The sequence below is a fragment of the Strix aluco genome, chromosome 5, assembly GCF_031877795.1.
Source record: "Strix aluco isolate bStrAlu1 chromosome 5, bStrAlu1.hap1, whole genome shotgun sequence".
NCBI lineage: Eukaryota > Metazoa > Chordata > Aves > Strigiformes > Strigidae > Strix > Strix aluco.
In genome coordinates, this window is record NC_133935.1 from 21,260,460 (window position 1) to 21,276,555 (window position 16,096).

At 39.3% G+C, this 16,096-nt stretch overlaps 1 protein-coding gene across 1 annotated transcript in view; it reads left to right on the plus strand.

The window, feature by feature from the left end:
- Nucleotides 1–16,096, plus strand: part of PIK3C2G (phosphatidylinositol-4-phosphate 3-kinase catalytic subunit type 2 gamma) — a 212,386-nt gene that overhangs the window by 139,085 nt on the left and 57,205 nt on the right. Inside the window, 1 exon segment of the mRNA XM_074825864.1 lies at nt 14,065–14,221. Within this exon segment, the coding sequence (XP_074681965.1) occupies nt 14,065–14,221 (157 nt within the window).

Consider the following 16,096-nt stretch of genomic DNA (forward strand, 5'->3'; position numbering starts at 1 on the left):
TTTCTTCTTTGGTGAATTAAGCAATAAGAGATTTATTTAAATTCTATACTAACCTAACTAATCCTAACTTCAGCAGTCTCATCCTCTCCTCTACCAGTCACTTCCAACACTGTCATCTATATTTTTTCAGTCAATGTCATGTAGTCTGAAACCTGATGGCAAGATATGGAGTAGTACAGCTCATGGCACACTGCAAATTCACCTTTTGATAACCTAGGTGTCCGTTCTTCTTTTTAAATACCTAGTCATCCTGTTTATTTACAACACTCACTGGCTTTTCTCATCTCTGATCTGAATCACAAAGACCCTCTTGTCTCTTTGCCAAACTAATTCCATGTCTTGGTGTGGTTTTCCCAGAATTTAAATCTGCTAAGCTGGTTTTCTTCTACAAAGTTAATTACTAGAGGCAGCCTAGCTATTCCATTGGGAAATTCCATTTTTTTGAAGGAAGTTTCAAAAACATGGGAAAATTATCTTCCCACACATCCTTCTTACGTCAGTGTTTTCCTATACTGAAAAACACTTAAGAAAGCCTGAGCATGTAGAAAAAGTAGAAGTACCTCCTTTTATTTTAAAAGTAACACATTTCATTTTTAGTGTAAATAACCTAAAATGAGTGCTACTGTCTCACTGGAAGTGTTTATTTGCAAAAAAAAAAAGCATTATTTTCAGGTATTTCTTTCTAAAACAGAAAAGTTGGCATACAGACAGGGAAAAATAAGTTCTATTTCCCTTCTTTGACTACATTGTATCTGCATTTGTTCCACCTTTTTCCTAAAAATAGGAAAAAGTGGGGAAGAAAGAACATAGGAATTTGAGAATTTCACATTTATTGCCTTTTAAAAATTTTATTTAGCATACTCATCAAACAAAGAGTCTAAAACTTGTAAGTAAAAACTTAAAGTATAATCACTGTTGATTTTTTGAATTTGTGCATGAACCTGCATTACCTGCTGAAAGATTCCATTAGGAATTTTCAATATGCCTCTTTATCAATTCATTTTTTACAGTTTAAATTTATTTTTCTGACATGATCGGTCTGGAGTTATTAGTTCATGTGAACTGGTAACTCCTAATTCTTTGCCACCCTCCACTTTCAACACTTCCTGTAGGCCACCCTCCAAAAATCTCCAACTGAAATCCTGGAAAGATTAAATTTCATGACTTAAAGCACCTTAATAGCCCCAATGATCTTTATAAGAATATACAGATGTTTAAAGATAGTCATGCACATAAGTCTTTGCATAAAGACTGAAAGGTGAAATATGGATAAAGACCTAAAGGTGAAACAATGTCACCTCCAAGGTAACAGGGCCTAAAGGGGTCTGAATTTATGAGGCAAGAAGTCCATCACTTCTGAAAGTCAAGTGTTCTAATTGCCCTGAATTAAACACCAAAAGCACGAATCGAGTCTGAGAACATATGAGCAGCACAAGTTGCAGTTGTGAGTTTCAGATGCACTTCTGTTATCTTTGTCTGCCTTGAAGAATAGGTGTTTATTGTTGCTGTTTTGGTGATTTCTCTAATTATCAAGCCTGGATAGTAGTTACCATTGGTCATTTATTTTCACTAACAGCCTCTTGTGGAGGGCATTCAATTAAAGCTTTCTGAAACAGGAGTAAATTATGTTCACTGTCCACTTTGTATCCTTAATTTTTTTGTTTATCCTTTTCAAAGTACCCAGACAGTTAAGGGACGCATGGATTTAATCCTATCCAGTTTTATTCACCCAAGTGTGGTGTTCTGCTGAATTGAGTTCCCTAGAACCCAGTTCTCATCTGCCACAACTCTCAGTATCCTCCTTGGCTTTTCATTCAGTTCAAGCATGGCATAAACTGCTTTCCTGTCTTCAGGAACAGACACGTTCTTGAAGGAGTTATCATGTATTCTTGTTAATAATCACCTGGGCTAGAGAAATTAATGCCTTCAGAGACACCAGTGGCATTTCCTCTGCTTTGGGAGATATACTACACGTGAGTTATTTAAGTGACTCCCTATCAACTTCCTGCTTCAGAGATTTCTTCATAGCCTCTTCTCTTCCCTCCTTTTCTTTCTATTAGTCACCCTGTGATTTCTTGTAGAATGTGACTCCAGAGGGAGTAAGTTTAACAATAAAACAGAACTAAAAGGGGAAAAAGACTGCTCACTGGCCATTTTGTTTATATTATTTTAAAATTATAACTGTATACAGAGGCATATATTTTCTCCTTCCTTCTCCCATCAGAAACATTTTATTGTATCATCTCTTTCACCAAAAGCTTTCTATACCTACCTTTGTATGTTCAGGGGGAGATGTTCTCACACACAGTCAAGTATGCGTCAAGCACTTTTAAACTAATCTCTTTTGTTTGGTCTTGGTACCTTTTTCCACTTGTTCTGCACACTACAACTTTGTCCTTTATCCTTAACTGGAAAGCATACTGATGTATTTAATTCGTGTGGGATTTGATCCCCTGCCCTAAGGAATTTCTTTGAAATTCTATTTCTTAATCACTGGTTTATTTCTCTATTTTGCCTGGTGATACACAAATCTCCTGCAACCATCTATTACTGTGTTTTCCAAATAGCCGTTTCATACTGAATCACAGAATCATCTAGGTTGGAAAAGACCTTGGAGATCATCTAGTCCAACCATTAACCTAACACTGACCGTTCTCAACTACACCATATCCCTCAGTGCTATGTCAACCTGACTCTTAAACACCTCCAGGGATGGGGACTCCACCACTGCCCTGGGCAGCCCATTCCAATGCCTAACAACCCATTCTGGAAAGAAATAATTCCTAATACCCAGTCTAAACCTTCCCTGGTGCAACTTGAGGCCGTTACCTCTTGTCCTATCGCTTATTACTCTGTTAAAAAGACTCATCCCCGATTCTCTGCAATCTCCTGTCAGGTAGTTGTAGAGGGTGATGAGGTCTCCCCTCAGCCTCCTCTTTTCCAGAGTAAACAACCCCAGTTCCCTCAGCCGCTCCTCGTACGACATGTGCTCCAGACCCTTCACCAGCTTCGTTGTTCTTCTTTGGACACGCTCGAGTAATTCAATGTCCTTTTTGTAGTGAGGGGCCCAAAACTGAACACAGGAACCGAGGTGTGGCCTCACCAGTGCCGAGTACAGGGGTAAGATCCCTTCCCTGTCCCTGCTGGCCACGCTATTGCTGATACAAGCCAGGATACCATTGGCCTTCTTGGCCACCTGGGCACACTGCTGGCTCATGTTCAGCCGGCTGTCAATCAACACCCCCAGGTCCCTCTCTGACTGGCAGCTCTCCAGCCACTCCTCCCCAAGCCTGTAGCGCTGCTGGGGGTTGTTGTGGCCCAAGTGCAGCACCCGGCATTTGGCCTTATTGAAACTCCTACAGTTGGCCTTAGCCCATCGCTCCAGCCTGTCCAGATCTCTCTGCAGAGCCTCCCTACCCTCGAGCAGATCAACACTCCCACCCAACTTGGTGTCATCTGCAAACTTACTGAGGGTGCACTCGATCCCCTCGTCTAGATCATCAATAAAGACATGAAACAGGAGTGGCCCCAAAACCAAGCCCTGGGGGACACCACTCGTGACTGGCCGCCAACTGGATTTAACTCCGTTCACCACAACTCTTTGGGCCCGGCCATCCAGCCAGTTTTTTACTCAGCAAAGCGTGTGCCCATCCAAGCCATGAGCAGCCAGTTTTGCCAGGAGAATGCTGTGGGAAACAGTGTCAAAGGCCTTATTAAAGCCAAGGTAGACTACATCCACAGGCTTTCTCTCATCCAGTAAGCAGGTCACCCTGTCGTAGAAGGAGATCAGGTTTGTCAAGCAGGACCTGCCTTTCATAAACCCATGCTGACTGGGCCTGATCATCTGGTTGTCCCACATGTGTTGTGTGATGGTACTCAGGATGAGCTGCTTCATCAGCTTCCCAGGCACCAAAGTTAATCTGATAAGCCTGTAATTTCCCAGGTCATCCTTCCGACCCTTTTTGTATGTGGGCGTCACATTGGCGGATTTCCAATCTGTTGGGACCTCTCCGGTCAGCCAGGACTGCTGGTAAATGATGGAAAGCGGCTTGGCGAGCACCCCAGCCAGCTCCTTCAGCACCCTCGGGTGTATCCCATCTGGTCCCATAGACTTGTGTGTGTCTATGTGATGCAGTAGGTCACTGACTGTCTCCTCCTGGATTGTGGGGGAGTCATTCTCTCAGTCTCTGTCTTCTGGCTGAGGAGGCTGGATTCCCTCAGTACAACTAGTCTTGTTATTAAAGGCTGAGGCAAAGAAGGAATTAAGTGCCTCAGCCTTTTCCTCATCACTCATTTCCATGTTTCCTCCTGTGCCTAGCAGGGGATGGAGTCTCTCCCTGGTCTTTGTTTTGTTGTTGACGTACTGATAGACACATTTCTTTTTATCCTTGACTGCTGAAGCCAGATTAATTTCCAGCTGGGCTTTAGACCTCCTGATTTCCGCCCTGCATAGCCTCACAGCATCTTTGTAATCACTGTGAGTGGCTAGTCCCTTCTTCCAAAGGCTGTAAACTCTCCTTTTCTCCCTGTGTTGCAGCCAAAGCTCCCTGTTTAGCCAGGGTGGTTTTCTCTGTCACCGGCTTCTCTTACAGCACCTGGGGACAGCCTGCTCCTGTGCCATTAAGACTTCCTTCTTAAAGAGTGTCCAGCCTTCCTGGATCCCTATACCCTTCAGGACTGTCTTCCAAGGGATTCTGTCAAGCAGTTGCCTAAACAAGACAAAGTCAGCCCATTGGAAGACCAGGATGTCAGTTCTGCTGCCCCCTTTCCTGGCCTCTCTAAGAATAGAGAACTCTATTATTTCATGATCTCTGTGTCCTAGTCGGCCTCCAATGGCCACATCATCCACCAGTCCTTCTCTGTTCACAAAGAGGAGGCCCAGCAGGGCACCTTCTCTAGTCAGTTCAGTCACCAGCTGTGTCAGGAAGTTGTCCCCCACACATTCTAGGAATCTCCGGGACCGGTCCCGCTCTGCTGTGTTGTATTTCCAGCAGATGTCTGGGAAGTTAAATTCTCCCACAAGAACAAGGGCAAGCGATCGTGAGATTTCTCCTAAGTGCCTATAGAATATTTCATCCACCTCTCTGTCCTTGGTGGGTGGCCTATAGTAGACTCCTACTACAACATCTGCCCTGTTGGCCTTTCCCCTGATTCTAACACAAAGACACTCCACCCTGTCTTCACTGCACTTGTATTCAAAGCAATCATAACAGTCCCTAACACACAGCGCCACCCCGCTGCCTCTCCTTCCTTGTCTATCCCTTCTAAAGAGCTTGTAGCCATCAATTGATGCAGTCCAGCCATGGGAGACATCCCACCATGATGGTGGAAAAGACCTGTTAGCTGAATATTTCATAGGTATGAGATAAAATCCCACTTGTTCTATTTATTTTAAGGCAACTTTTAGGTCTGAGTTTTATTTTTTTTTTCACTACTGAAGGTCACTCAGAACGCAAAAGCAGTTGTCCAACAATCTCTGTTAACAAGAGGAATTGCTCCAATCTCCTTGCGAATTAACTCTCAAGTGTTTTATCACTAGGGTCAGTAATAAACTCCTAACAAACCTGGAAAATCTGATAGTCTTAGAAATGGTATAAGGCATCAGGAATGCTGTACTGAGCACTTTCAAATATAGGTATTGAATGTGAAGTGTATAAAGGATTTAAATCCACTTTAACATTGTTATGCAGTCTGACTGCTGGTGACTTTGAGTGAAGGCTGCTTTATGTTTGTCTATCTGAATAGAGGATCCTAACTCAGCTCAGAAAGTGCCTGAGCTGGACACAGTAGTGCTTTGTAACCAGTCAGTATAAGATGGATATGGTTGCAACAGCACAGTGTTTGAATACTGCTGAAGACACGTATGTTCTTAAAGCAGAGTACATCTTGTTTCAGGAAGGATCTTTTATGGATTCTTCCAAAATATAAAATCAGCTGACTGTACAAAATGGTTGAAATCCTGTGACATAAGTGAATAAATTCTGTGGTCAGACTGCAGAATAACTAGTGATTGCAGCAGAGACGGGGGCGATGCAGCCAGAGTGAAAACCATCAAGAGATGCCTCAAACTGGTTTCTGCTTTCCTGTCACGAGTCTTGACAATTTTGTTGTTACAAGGTAAGGTTCCAGATGAGTCCCTGTGGCAGTACACACTGCAAATACTAGGTCCACAGTAAGAACTGTAACCATGTCTGACCTTAGCCGTCAACATTTGTGTTAGCTATACTGTCACTTAGCATAGCAATCCTATGGGACCATGTGTGATCAAATCTCCATGATTTACAAACTCACTAACTTTGATTGGCCCAAAATGAAAGGGTTTTTAGTTAATTCACACTCCCTTGCACTTTGAACAGACAAAGGGATACAAATAAATAGTTGCTATGGCTCAGTTTACATGGGGAAACTAGATGTTAACAGAATGATGAATCAGAGCCCTTAGCTTAGGCGAGCATTATAACATTATAGCTTGTTTTCTACTATATCTGTTAAGCATGATTAAATCTTGATGTAACCAATTCAATTACTGACAGAAACAGATAAATGTTTCAGAATAAGCTAGTCCAATGTGTGAAATATTTCTTTTACTACTGATCAAAATAAGGTGTATGTTCAACACAGTGATTTTACTGGATAGCTAATATTAAGGCTCTGATAGTGAAAAATAATGATAATAGAGAAGTTGATATATACATAAGAAGGACTAACTTAATGAATAAATAAGACCGTAATGGTTTAAGAACTGTCCTCAGTTACCTAAGGAATTCAGGAGATTCTTTCTAGATTGAAGTTTCTGCCTCTGAATATAGATGTTAATATAAAAATAATGTGGGTAAAACTGTAATCAGAAATGAGATTTCAAATTTGTAATTAGAAAACTTTTTATGCTGTAGATATCTCAAACAGCAGCAGAATTGGCAGAAAATAGAGATAAAACCATGTTATCTGGTATAGACTTGACTTTTGGTCATTTGGTTGAAGAATGTAAGTCAGAAATATTAGATGCATGTTTTGAATGCCTAGGCCATGTAGTTTGTCTGAGCCAAGGATGCTCAGAGCATTCAGGAATCTTTCTGTGTATTAAGGAGATAATGTCAACACTAAATTCAGACCAGTTTACCCAGGGCTATGTCAGTTGAATCTTAAAAACCTCCCAGAAACAGGCAACCTGTTTCAATATTTAATTATCCTCATAGTGAAGGGGTTTTTTTCTTATGGCCAGTCAGAACCTCAGCTGTTTCAATTTTCTCTCTTTTTCTTGCCTGGATCCATCTGTTTCATAATTTTCTATAGATACTAGAAGATTGTTGTTTGGTCTCCTGAAAACCTTCTCATCTCCTGGGTAAACAAACCGACCTTCTCAGCCTGTCCACACAGGGAAGTGCTCTAGCCTCCAAGCATCTTGGTGGCCCTCTGTTATATTTACTCCAGTTTAGCAACATCTTTCTTGTTTTGGCAGGGTATGGACTAGGAATTGCTAAGTAAAGGGCATCTACTGGCTACTCTCCCATGAATTCAGCCCAGGATGCTGTTAGCCTTCATTGCTTCCAGGGCTCATATTTGGCCCACCACTGGCTCACGCTTAGCTCATTGCCCATGACCTGGAGAGGCACAGTCAGTGAAGACTGAGGCAAAGAAGGCAATGAGTACCTCAACCTTGTCTGTGCTCCCATGTCACTAAATCACTAATAGGCATCACGTTCACACCTTCTTTGTTCATCCTTTGACTAATGATGTATCAGTAGAACTTCCTGTTGCACCTCATGTCCACCACCAGTTTTAACTCTAGTTGAGCTTTGGCTTTCCTAACACCCGGGCAGAGTTTGTGTATTTCTCCTTTGTAGCCAGTCCTTACTTCCACTTCCCATATATTCTTTTTTGCCTTGAAGCTTAGTCACGAGCTCCCTGTTTGGGCAAGCAACTCTCCATCTGTCTATTACTGGAAATAAAAGTTATTAAAAATACAATTGAGCGTAAATCCCTCAGGATAAATAAATTCTTGGTTTTTGGAAAGGTGTTTCAAATTTGCTAATTCACTTCTCTCTTCTATTCCTTTTCATAGCATTGTAATTACTGTTTGGTAATTGAAATTTAAACTGTCATTTTATTTAGATGTGGATGGATATATGTCAGGTCTGGGTGATTAGAGGAATAAAGTCTCAGCAAGAGGCTGTTTACACTTTTCAGGAGCAGACACATATCTGTGGAACTGTTAGAAAGGTTCCTTTGCTACAAGAAATAGAAAACAAATCAGAACATAGATTTGCTGGTAGCAACTGTCATTGAAGTCAATGGGAAAATGCTATCAAGTCCAGCAATTGAAGTATTTGTATTTTATACAAAGCTCAGAACTATTGTTCTATTATGAGGTCACTTAAAATATAGTCACATCATTTAGATTCTATGCTTGCTGAAGAGACTGTCATCTCCTATAACAGTGATCAGAAGAATAATAAGCACTGTAGAGTTCTCCTGGAGCATTCACCTTTCTTGAGTGGTTATTTTCTCCAGGAGAGGATCATTTTGTGAAATAGAGTTAATATACCTTTAGTAGAGCTCTTGTTACGTTCACAAATAACATTATCATCAGTTAAGAAGGCACTGCCTAGATGAAAATGTTGCAGTGCAGAACTGCTTTAACAACCGTTCATGGAAAGTACATACCTGTGTTTCAGTATCAAGATGGAAGGATACACCAAATGGCATACCATAAGTTTTGTGATGGGACTGATATCTTTCAATATTTTCATTAGTAACCGGTATGATGGGATAGAGAATATGTTTGTACATTTTTTAGCAGAGGCCTATTGTAAGAGTTTTTGACTGTGGTGAAAACTGGGATTAGCAGTGCTAGGCAGTATTTCAGAAAGGGATCTGAGAGTTGTACTACAGACAAGTTGAATATGATTTGATGATAGAATATTGAATTGGAAAGCATGAAATGTGAAGTAATCCTTTTGCTTCACATGACACTGGTAAAATTTCAGCTGGACTATTTTCAACATTTTACTTTTAGAAAGATGTGGATAAGGAGTCCAGAGAAATTACAAGGAGTCCAGAGAAAAGCAATTAAAATTATCAGACATCTGGAAAACAAGACTTATGAGAAAAGGTTGAAACAATTGTTTACAGAAAATTGAGGAAAGACATAATAACAGTCTGCAAATACATTAGAGGCTGCTGTAAAGAAGATGGGATCTTCATGTTCCCTTAGGAAAGAATAAGAATTAATAGGATGCAACACAGCAAGGTGAGATTAGGCATTAAGGAAAAAAACTCTGTGAGGGGCAGATGCTGGAACAGAAATTTGATAGGGAGATTCTAGAAGATCTCTATCGCTAAAAATCTTTGAGAATGGGCTAAATAAGCATCTCAAAAGCATGTTTATGGTTGATCTTGTCCTGCTAAGCAGAAAGATGGAGTATCTCTTGTGGTGCCCTTTCCAGGCATATTTTTTTATGACTCTTTATGTGGTTGCTTGAGATGTATTGTGCAGTTTTTCACTGTTTCATTCTTTAATATATGAAAGGAATACAATTGCTTGTGGTTTTTTCTGTGTCTACAAATATATATGATTAGTATGATTAGATATTTTCACTTGGCTTAGAGAAATGAGCACTCGTTCATTTATTTTGTGTGAGTGTGTTCTTCAATAAGCTTTGGCTTTTGCTGCAGAGCAAAGGCTATCAGCTTTCAAACACTCCCTAAAAGTTTTTCCTATTTACTGTATATGTCTAAATGCCACATAGTTATGTTGAATACTATCAGTCACTCTTGACTCAGCCAAAATGGTTTTAAAGCAGTCAGGGAATATATTGGGGGGCATATGCTGCTGAGCAGCTGATTTTTAAATTTCAAACAGTTCTGTATGGTTTCTCATGCACTGTCTCCTATGTTCATATGACAATTTGGGCTACAACTGTTTTGATCTCATTGTATCACTGTGTGTGACTTGAACTTTTCCATAACTACACTACTAGGAATTTTAGATTCGATCAGAGTAAAGGTCATTTGTTGTTGATTATCTCATATGCTTTTTCCTCTTAATATAAAAGTAAGTCAATGTATCATTCTTAAATGTTCTGTACTGTGAGATTCATAGTAGGAAAAACAAACCATTGTTGATCTTACAAGCTTTGTTAATCAGTTTACATCTAGTGTTTCATAACAAATCCTGATGATCTTACTGGTCTTCTAGGAATGCAGCATATTTCTAGCCTACAGTGATGTCCCAGTAAATGTTCCCATCACCCCAGACCAAGTTTGTTTTTGCATGATGATCTCTTCAGTTGCTTGAGGTTTCCTTTCTTTCTTCCCACTCATGACACATCATCCAAACATGCTTAATCTCCAGAGGAACTGCAAAACACATTCCCATGAAAATTTTAAATCTCTAAAAGCAGTACACAAGAAAAAAAAGAATAAAACCACCATAAAACTAGCCTTGCTTCCGACTGAATGACTTGAGTGAACTCTTTTGTCACAGCCATAGTAAAGTACGTCTTTAAGGTCCAGGACTACAATCAGACTGTCACAAACAGGGGTATTGCCTTTTTGACTGATTTCTATTATAAAACCAAAAGGCTCATTAATCTCATCTAGGGCTTTAGTGGGGAAAAAAAAAAGAAAGGAAAAAAAAAAAAAGAGTGAGCAAGCTGTGATACTGTAGTTTTAATGATTTTGGGAGACTTATTGGCTGTACATCTTTGGTGGTCTATCTCAAGCCACACCAGTTCTCTCAATGAGGCTTTTTTTTTTCTAGAAAAGATGGTACCCAACATTACCATCATACAGTAGTCATTCAAGAATGCTTCAATTCTGTATTTCGTCAGCATACTATAAAGAAAAAATATATCTTTTGGTCTTCTACAGAGATACGGTAAAAGGCTTTTACTTGGAAATAATTCATTGTACCAGTTTTGTTAAACTGATGCCTGTCATTTCACTAATTTGATGGAGGCAGCAAGTTGTAATAGATACAGATTTTAGGCCAAAGGATGCTGGATATAAGGTACTACAGGGCTTATACACAATCCTGGCAGTATGTTTTGGGGTAAGAAGTATTTCATGTTTATATCTTTTAGATAACTTTATGTGAGCAAGATATGTAGTAGATTTATGTTATTATTATCAGGCCTTTGGATGCATTGCATATATTCTGAATAAATGCTATCATTAATATGATCTTGGCTATGTGCCACAAAGAAGAATGTCAGTTAGAGATGTACTGGTTTAAATATAGACATACAGGCCGTGCACCAGGGTGAGGTTCATTTGCACGTGTGTGTATGATAAATTACAATGCTCATGCAACACCAGGGCATGCATTGCTTTTTTTCTTATGTAGGCTAAACCAGCCTGTATTGTTTGCTGATATAAATTTTCCCATGCATGATGGATGGTGACTTGACTTTGCTGCTTGTAATTTTGCTGGAGTAATTTTTAGACTATCCCCTTCTATGTTTTTATATTCCAAAGGAGTCTGTGAAAGCTGCAAGGAACATTTTGCATCTATATGCAGACATTTAGCCCTGTCAACAGGTTTTTCAGAATCCTTTATGCACTCTTCAGTGAGTAAGTGTCTCCTCCCACTGAAATTTTGCTTTTTAACATCACCGTGAGAAACGACTGTGTTGTTCCTTCTAGTGGGTCTTGTCTCCTATACTAAGTTGGTTTTATGTGTTTTTTTTTCATTTCAATTACAAAGTGTTCCCTTTATGAGAGTCGGCTTACCTCGATACATGCAGGAATGGAGATTCAGCATCTGGCTGGCTGTAGGGGTTACCTTATGGGAGAGGCTCTGATATCACAAGACCTTGAGCAAAACCAGGGAAAGAAAATTTCTACATGGTGTTTTGCAGATTAACAAGGGAGGACAGGCCTACCACCTTAGAAGACAGTCTTAAATGATACTGAGAAATTTAAGAACCTTGTAAAACTGCTTAAAATCATATTACAAGTAAAATTATCTATAAATAATATAAATACTAAAATATCAGTTAGGTGTTGAAATGGATCCTTTAGCAGCAACAGTAAGAGAATTGACTAATGTTGCAGTCATTGCATTATGTGGAAATTGGCCCACAGCCCAACCCAATGATGTTAAACACCCTATTTCTTTCAACAAAGTAATTTCTGATTGCAGGATCTGTTTTCAGCTAAAGTAGCTTAATGTGGGACACTTGGACTACCTCAGAAAGGGATATGTTTTCATAGTGTAATTGTGTCTCTTGATGCAGTAGGACATCAGAAACCAAATACTAATTTTGAATAAAATACATAATATGAGGCCTTTACAGTGGTAATTTTGACTTGGAATATTTTAGCCCAAAAATATAAATGCACTTGAGAAACAGATTTGGTTTTTAGACATTCTCAAGATGCTAAAATTCTTTCAAATCAGGATTTAGATTGGACTTCTGTCCACAGATAAGTGAAAATGTTAACAGTGCTAATTTTCTGGCTCTATCTCTCTTTCTTTCTTATTGGCTTCAACAAATTGACTTCCATGACCCTAATTGTATCAATTTTTTTAATACTTAATGTCTACTTTAAATACCACTGCTAAGCAAAAGATAAGCTAAAAGATGAAGGAATGAAAGAAAGTTCTGGGAAAATCTTGCTCTCTGAAATCAGTAATAGAGACAGTTTTGTAATTCTCTGAGAGTTACAGCACAAAACTACACAATAACATGTAACAGTCATACTGTAACATAACTGTCACAGTATGAACTCACATCTTGCATAATACTGAAAAATGTGGGAAGACAGAATTGCTATTGTGGACCCGCATTATTCCTAGTACTACCTAGCTGAAAATGAATAATATATTTTTAAAAAACCAAACCACCTTAGTGGCCTGGGCTGCTTTGAGGTGAACGACACCCATGGGAGCTCTGGTTTCAAAGTTAGCTTCAGTATAAACCAGGAAGAATTTCCAAACATAAGAATGGGAAGGCCACCTGGACATTTCTTGTGACATAGACTTCCATCTGCAGCCTAGAGTCTTATGGCAACTTGACTTTCTATGATAATACAAGGCAGGTGTTTTAATGGGAAAATGAGGAAAAGTCCTAGGAAAACTTCTCTGTCTCATTTAGGAATAAATCAGCAAGCCAAGTGGGTTCAGACTCAGTCCACATTTGAGGTTTTAGCATGAAACAGAGATCCTCAAATTTGTTTCTTCATTCAAGCTTCCCAAGAATATTTATTCAAGTTCATTTTGATTTAAGGGTTAACACACAATGTGTATTTCCTTGGAATATAGCCCTCTAATCTGTTTACATACCTCTGTGTATACAGTTGTGATGAGTAAATCACTGCAGTAGTTTTGTCTGTAAGAGGCCTTTCTGAAACTATCAAGTGATAGGATTGTTAGCAGAAGCCTGGCTAATCTGTTTTCTTCTGCAATAACATGCCATATAAATAAGAAAAAAGGCAAGACATGCCATCAGATTCTGCACCTCATCTACTCCAAGGTGAATACAGAGTAACTGTACAGAAAACAAGACAATGTATTTAGGTTTATTCTGTTGTAACTTGGGTCAGAAACATCCCTTCAAAATGGTGTATATTTAATGATAGCATCATATATTGTATTTTGTTGTTGTTGTTGGACTGTGGAGTTGTAGGAATTTTTCTTAAATTCACTTCTTGCCTAGTAGGGAGTTGATATTTATATCCCATCCTCTTCGAGAACTTCTAAATATTTCAGTACCAAGAGAGAACTTGTTTCCAGATTCACTTTCAGGCTAGAATCAAAAAATTAGAGCAGTGAGAGTTTAAAAAGAAAAGCAAAGAAGAGCCAGAAGAAAACATGTAAGCTTCAAACTTTTCCAGTGGTTGGATTTCTCACTAGGAAGCTCTTGCTGTGAAACCTGTCTCTGCCCCAATTAGTCAGCGACACCAGGCAAAGCAATAGAGCACATTGAGCAAGGGAGAGATGAAATAATGAGGAAGGTAATACTGAAAAAACAAATGTGAATAATGAGTCAGAAATATTAACTCTCTTGCATGATTTGCTATTTTTGGTGAAATTTCTCATGTAATTGTTCTCTTTTTGAGGGACCGAGCTCCCTTCATCTTCACATCAGAGATGGAGTATTTCATCACAGAAGGTGGAAAAAACCCACAGCATTTTCAAGAGTTTGTGGAGCTTTGCTGTCGAGCTTATAATATAGTCAGGAAACACAGCTAGTTACTCTTGAACCTGCTGGAAATGGTAAGAAGCTTGAGGATAAAACCAAAAATCAGTTTTCTCTGGTGTCCTCTTCCCTTTTACCACTTCTCTGCTGCCCCCAGTAGCACTGTAATTTGAAGAGGTATCAGCTGCACTGCTGGAAATGATAGTGTTGGCACTTCCTGTGCAAAGAAACTCGCCAATTTCAGTACTAATTTCTGAGAAAAGACAAGCTAAGCTGCTTGGGTTTTTTCCTTTTTTAATACATTATTTTTTACAAAATAGCAGAAAACTGCAAAAGAAGCTGGGTGCAGGTTTCACATTCAGGAATTTCACTCAGCCCTTTTTCTAAGTCTTCAAGAAACCATTTATCAATCCTATTCATGGTTACAACAAGACAAAGGAAACTAAATATTTCACAGAGTGAGTGATATGACAATACCTAGCAGCACTGCAGCTAACAGTGATGCCATTGAATGGGGTTGTGCACATTTCCATACTCCCTTCTTACGATGGCAAACTGGAAAGAAAAAGCACTAGCCATGTTGATACAGGTTTTACAATCCTTTTGTATAGGATTTTAAGATGTCTAGAAGTCTTTATCCCTTAGGTATTCCTACCGACTCATGTACTGTGGCACATTCCATAACTGCTTTATGTCTGTTTATTGTGTGTGAAACATTAATGATTTTTCCCTTTGCAGGCAGCATGAGAATATTAAATTAACTAATATTTACTAGGTTGCTTAGTTAAATATTAAATGAAAACTTATGTCCAGGGCCCTGTGCAAAACCTAGGTGACTGCTCTATGAGTGGAAAAATCTATACAACATTATAAACAGAACCCCTGCTGAGGTTGGACTACAGACAAGAAGTTGCTCTGTAAACACTACTTTATCATCTCCAACTTCTGCTATGGGGCGGGTAGAAATGACAAGGATTTGCTCATCCTGTTTTCTTCTGTCTTGTCATGCAATGATACGGTGAGTGATTTCCCAGTATGGAGCAGGAAGGATTGCCCCACATCTCAAAACCCTGCTTCTAAGGTCACAAAGGTACAGCAAAACTGCATTCTCATCATAAAGCATAATTGTGCACTGGAAGGAGTGCAGAGTGCAATTGTAGGAAATACTGTCTAAGTTAAAGTAAAGAGCCTCTGGAAAACTCAGGAGCATCCCTGCTCTCTCATCCACAGCAGTAATCCCTGCATTTCTGAAAAGGTTGCCTAAAACTGCATGCTGCAAATATAGCTACATCTTCTGCCTACCTCCTTGTCCCCAGTGCAGTCTCTTTTTCTGCAAGCAGCAGAGATAATGATGTTAGATTACTGTGGGATAATAGAGAGAGAGTGTTAGGAAAATGTTCCCGGCAGGAGCTCTGAAATAGAACTAGCTATCTCTGCTGGGGTATAGCTCGGGTTTGTCTATATTCAGGACATGCCACATCTTCTTTTGTTTCTGCTGATCTTTAAGGAAAGGTAATAGTGCTGAGCTAAAAGTCAGCATACAGATACCTTTTAATATTTGTCAATGGGCTGCAGTTCAGTCAATTGTGTTGCATGTCATATATGAAAAATAACTGGCAGTGTACTCACACCCCATCAATAAGCACTTCATATCAAACAAATTAAACAAACAAGGCAAGTTTGGGAATGCCTTGTTTTTTCCAGTGATGTTTGGAAGGGTGAGCCTGGTTCTGCACTTGAAATGAGGTGTTGGTCAGAAACTGCAAGTATTAAAATGTTTTAGTTGCATGGGTCATTTCCAGAAAGTAAATAGACTGTGAAAAATTTCCACTTTGAATTCATTTCCAAGCAAAATATCAGATATTATCCTGAAGGGGCAAGATAAAGTAACCACTGCTTATTTGTATCAATGACAGTCTAAGATTTCTCTCACTGTCTGGAAATCTGCATCA